Raw genomic sequence first — 5,731 nt, forward strand, 5'->3', positions numbered from 1 at the left:
GAAAATAAGTTAATATTGGTGATCAACTTCATACGGGCCCGGAAAGCCATTCAGGCAGCCATAAGTCGGAAGCCCGATATGAAGGGCTGTTTGTGGTCTCCGAAGAGGTACCGAAGGATCGCTATAGAGATTTCACGATCTCAGGTATGAGTTGCTGATCTTTTTCGCAAAGTATCTGTACGCACAAATCTCAATGCAAGATTGAGAAAAGTTGGCTGTGAGCACATGAAAATTCCTTAAGCTTGAGACTCGCGATGTTGGTGCACATCACATTAGCATTGCGAGTCTCAATGAGACATCTCAATGAGACAAGCTCCAGGTAGACTTGATACACTCTTGAACCCTGCACTACGATGAAATTTACATATAATGTTCAGCTAAGATTTGGTTGACGTTTTCCGGAGGCGGAAGTGGTTTGGGTCATAAGTGTGCTGGGAGACTTCATAACAGTGCTGTTGGTGCTCGTTTGATCAGGTCGTGGAACCTCGTGTTTTTTTTTTGTGTTCTGTTTGGCCAGCGGAAAGGGATGGATGAAGGTCGATTGAGTTTAAGGGAAATAGCGCCAATGTTTATCTTCGGATTGATTATGATCGGCGGAAATGAAAGTTTTAACAAAGATTAACTGATTTTCTCAGCTTACAAACACCATCATCGGCTTGGGAAGTAGTTCCTGGAGTTGTGTCTAGAGTTGTGTACCTTACATAGGTTCACTGGCGGATAAAAGGATTCAATCTCCGGATAACTGGACTGTAGAAGTAGGTCCACAGAATCTAATCTAGGCCTCTAAAATGATTCAGTTACAATTTGTTCTAACTGACAAACATCTCAATGAGACGAGTCTCATGAGACGTCTCATTGGGGCACGTACACTAGATTTTTCATGAGCATGCTATGATCTCAAATCACACTATTATGTACTGGGCGGAGGAACTACCGGGAGAACCGAATTCGGACCGGCGGAATTGTAATTTAGAGAGGCAAAACGCGTAACTACAAACTTACAACTTTATTCGTCTTTACTCTTCGAAATGGTGGTACAGAGTGATCTTTTCACTACGGTGTGGTCCCGTTGCGGAAGTTGTTGTGGTTGGCAGGTTGGCACGAGTGGTTGCGCTCGTGCGGTTGACAGCTCCAGTGCTGCCAGAATCGCTGCTCGGATATAACAGCTCTTCCCCGCAAAACGAGCTTCTCGCTACAGGTTGAGCCGCTGCGGAGGTTTGGTCGTCCGCTGCGATCGACGCAGTCCTTGATCTGCCGGCAAGCCCGCTGAATTTGCACATCTCCCAGTGTTGGCCATTCCATTCGAAATCGGCGATTGGATGCCCGTTGAAAGGTTAGGAACGGTCGGATTAGGAACAGGAGTCAAGTCAGCGGAAGCATGTATGTTTTCTTCCGGTGTTGTAGTCAACGGCATGTCAGAAGCTACTGCGGTAGCGTTGTCTTGGAAAATACGACAACCGATCTCTCCGCCGCGTGAAAAAGTTGCATCTGCTGGAGAGCTCAAGAGACCTGCACCAACACTACGCATTTGGTCAATATGGCGTTTCCAGACACGTCCGTCATTGAGTTGAACCAAATAATGGAGTTTACCAAGTCGTTCTTTAACAATCCCGAATTCCCACTTATTTTCGTGAACGTGTTCGCGAACTGCTACTTTAGAACCCACTTGCAATTCCCTTACTTTAGACTGAACTTCGCTTCGGTTCGGATCCTTTGACGGAATCATAAGATCAAGCCTAGACCGGATCTGGCGTCCAAAAACTAGCATCGCGGGGGAGTATCCAGTGGCAGGGTGAATCATTTTTCGATACGATAGGAGAATACTACAGATTTCGCCGTGCACTTCAGAACGGTTGCAGTTCAAAGATTTGAGCTTAGACTTCATCGTCTGTATGAACCGCTCTGCCTGGCCATTTGTGGCAGGGTGGTACGGTGCGCTGAGTTTGTGCACAATACCATTCATTTTCAGAAAGTTGGCGAAGTCTGCGGAGGTGAACTGAGGTCCATTGTCACTTACAAAAACAGAAGGTAGACCGTAAGTACTGAAAAACTCCCTGCAAAAACGAATCGTGGTTTCGGTAGTCATGTTCTTGACCACATAAACCGCGGGCCACTTAGAGTACGCATCTATCAGAATCAGGTAGTAGAAACCCATGAACGGACCGGCATAGTCCGCATGAACCCGTTGAAACGGTTCGGAGGGTGTATCCCAGCAATGGAACGAAACTTTCGGTGGGTTAGCCTTAGCAGCCTGACACGAGGCACAATCCTTAACAAGACTCTCGATGTCTTTGTCTATGCCTTCCCACCAGCAGTAGCTACGCGCAAGCGACTTGATTCTGGAAATACCGAAATGCGTTGAATGAAGTTCACGAAGAACCTTCATTCTCAGCGACGGGAGGACATATACACGGCTACCACGCATCAAACAATCCTTCTGCAAACCGAACTGTTCTTGATCGACGCCGAATCGAAATTTGCCGTCGACTGCCTTCCCCGTTCTCAGAGCACGAACTAACTCACGAACACTGTCATCAGAAAGGGTAGCTGAACCTAACTCATCAACCGTGAGCGGAAGCGTCTGAATTGCATTCACCTCAACTGCATCTGGCTCTTCAATCTCCGACTCGGGGTCGGTGTGAGGTGTCGGTAATCGGGACATGGCATCGGCGTTGAAATGATCGGATGACCGGCGATGGCGGATCCTATAGTCGAAAGCCTGTAGAAATGCCGCATAGTGTTGCATGCGCATTGCGGACATAGTTGGGAGTCCTTTGGATTCTGAGAAAATCTGACTAATGGGCTTGTTATCCGTGACAAGGGTAAACCTGCGACCGTAGAGGTATTGGTGAAACTTGCGAACACCGAAAATGATCGAATAAGCTTCCTTGTCAATCTGCGAATATTTTTGCTGCGTACGGGTAAGAGTCTGTGAGGCGTACTGCAAAGGTCGCTCAGTTCCATCAGGGTACTGATGACTGAGGACCGCCCCGATACCATACGGGGACGCATCGGTAGCCAGAACCACCGGAAGCGACGGATCATAGTGGACTAAGAACCTGTCACTCTGCATTTCCTTCTTGACGTACAAGAACGATTTCTCACACTCCTTACTCCAGACAAAAGGCACGTCATCTTTCAACAAGTTATTGAGCGGATACAAAATCGTACTAAGGTTTGGGAAAAACCGACCATAGTATGTAATCAGCCCAATAAAGGACCGGACTTGTTCCTTATTCTTCGGAACCGGCATGTTTTGTATCGCATCAACCTTATCGCGCAGCTTATGGATACCCGCCTTGTCGACCATGTAACCGCAATACTCAATCCGATCTGAGAAGAAGTCACACTTGTCCCTATTGACACGCAAGTTGTATTTTTCCAACCTCTTCAGCACCTCCTCGAGTCGAAGCAAATGCGTTTTACTGTCCGGCCCAGTAACACGAATGTCGTCAATAAAGACGGTAACGCCGGGTATACCTTGGAGGATTTCTTCCATAAAACGCTGAAATATAGCCGGGGCGGAGGCAACGCCGTACATAAGCCTTGTAGGGCGGAAAAGACCCCTATGGGTACTCAACGTAAGCAAGTCCCTATCTTCCGGGCGAACCTCAAGTTGCAAATAGGCTTGAGACAAATCAAGTTTAGAGAACGTCTCTCCCCCGGCGACAGTCGCAAACAGTTCTTCAACTGTAGGAAGAGGATGGTCATCAATAAGCAAGTGCGGATTCAATGTGATTTTATAATCACCGCACAATCGTACCCTACCGCCAGCCTTTCTCACTGCAACGACAGGAGTGGCCCACTCTGAGTGGTCCACCCTTTCCCAGATGCCATCACCCACAAACTGGTCAATCTCTTTATCAACCGCGTCCCGTACCGCAAATGCAACTGGCCTTGCCTTCACGTAGACTGGCTTTGTATCTTTACGAACAGTCAACGAAGCTTGTACACCCTCAATTTTACCCACACGTTCATCGAAAATATGTGAGAACTTGTCAAGCAAAGCATTTAACGCACTGGCGGTGGATTGATCCTTGCCGCCACAGTAAGAAACCGAATGTGTACCGGGTCTGAATACGCGATTGAAATCCAAATTCATAGCAAGTAACCAATCGCGTCCCAGCAGGGGGTGCCTGCTAGATTCTGCGACGTGCAGAGGCAGTGTGAGCTCCTCACCATTGGCAACAACATTTACCATAATTTTACCGAGTACACCGATATCATTATCGCAGTAACTTACGAGCCGTGTAGTCGTGGGGAGAATGTCCAGGTCATTGAAGTATTGTCGTTTGTCACGTACGTTTATGAGGGATACGGGCGATCCGGTGTCGACCTCGAATGTGAGCTCTCTGTGATTAATCGTCAAATTCAACAGAAACTTACCCGCAAGACCTTGAACCGCGCTCAGATGAAAAACGTCCTTGATGACGCACGGCTCCTCCAGGTGGTGTGCATCATCCGTCCCTTTCTTCTCCTTGGCCTTCGAGAGGCACACCTTCTCCAGGTGCCCCTTCTTCTTACAGCTGTTGCAGACAGTCGACTTGTGCCTGCACTTGTCCGCGAAATGGTCTGGATCCCCACAGCGAAAGCACTGCTTCTTCCGTCCATCCGATTTGCTTGGTTGGTGGTGGGAACTTGCTTGACTCAACTGGAAACTCTTCTTCTTCCTCGTCTTCTTGGATCCGTGCTCGATGTGCTGCACCTCGCTCTTCGATCGGGAACCATGCATTTCGTCGGTTCCGCGGTGAGACATCTCCATTCCGAATCCGATTTCTTTTGCCTTCGCCAGCGTCAGGTTCCGAATTTCCAGTAGCCGCGACTGTATCACACGGTTCCGGATTCCGAAAACGAACTGGTTCCGGATGGCTTTGTCCAAGTGGTCCTCGAAGTTGCATGTTTGGGCGAGTTTCTCCAAATCCATCAGGTACTCGCTCAGGGATTCGTGCTCCAACTGCTTGCGGCTCGCGAACTTGAAATTTTCCAAAATTTCCAAAGGAACCGGACTGAAATGGTCCTTCAGAAGAGCCACAAGTTCGTCGAACGTTTTCGTTTCAGGCTTTTCGTTCTTCAGCTTGTTGCAGAGCACGTCGTAGGTAGCACCGCCCATGTAATGAAGCAGGTAATCGCGTTTGTCGGCGTCTGGAACGTGGTAAATCCGGAAAGAAACTTGCAGCCGCTCCAACCATCGGTCAAACTTCGATGTCGCAGCATTGAACGGCTCGAACGAGAAAGTAACCGGCACCACAGCAACGCCACCGGCAGCAGCAGCCGCAGCCGCCCCGCAGCCAGCTCCACCGACTCGTGGATCCACCATGGAAAAAAATGCAGCAGCCAGCCGAACGCGATGTCGAAACTTTTCAGCACACAAATACCGGAATTTCGCGCAGCTCCGAACTTCTCGTCGCCAAACTATTATGTACTGGGCGGAGGAACTACCGGGAGAACCGAATTCGGACCGGCGGAATTGTAATTTAGAGAGGCAAAACGCGTAACTACAAACTTACAACTTTATTCGTCTTTACTCTTCGAAATGGTGGTACAGAGTGATCTTTTCACTACGGTGTGGTCCCGTTGCGGAAGTTGTTGTGGTTGGCAGGTTGGCACGAGTGGTTGCGCTCGTGCGGTTGACAGCTCCAGTGCTGCCAGAATCGCTGCTCGGATATAACAGTGCTGTTGGTGGTGTAGCAGTTAATTTTTACTGATACGGATTCACAAGGATTCCTAGATA

The 5,731-nt window shown here is 48.7% G+C and overlaps 1 protein-coding gene across 1 annotated transcript; it reads right to left on the reverse strand.

Moving 5' to 3' along the window:
- Positions 1 to 1,053: 1,053 nt before the first annotated feature.
- Positions 1,054 to 5,317, reverse strand: LOC115267334 (uncharacterized protein K02A2.6-like). Its single transcript, XM_062847738.1, has 2 exons — positions 1,682 to 5,317; positions 1,054 to 1,251 (listed from the first exon to the last, which is right to left on the reverse strand). The coding sequence occupies exons 1-2, from the start codon at positions 5,315 to 5,317 to the stop codon at positions 1,054 to 1,056; spliced, it is 3,834 nt and encodes a 1,277-aa protein (XP_062703722.1).
- Positions 5,318 to 5,731: the final 414 nt, after the last annotated feature.

The sequence above is a fragment of the Aedes albopictus genome, chromosome 2, assembly GCF_035046485.1.
Source record: "Aedes albopictus strain Foshan chromosome 2, AalbF5, whole genome shotgun sequence".
NCBI classification, from domain to species: Eukaryota; Metazoa; Arthropoda; class Insecta; order Diptera; family Culicidae; genus Aedes; species Aedes albopictus.

Coding starts and splice junctions, on each gene's coding strand:
- LOC115267334 (XM_062847738.1), bottom strand. CDS start 5,317: ATGGTGGATCCACGAGTCGGTGGAGCTGGCTGCGGGGCGGCTGCGGCT. Junction 1,252..1,681: donor GAAGCGAAGTTCAGTCTAAA/GTAAGGGAATTG, acceptor GCTTGCCGGCAG/ATCAAGGACTGCGTCGATCG.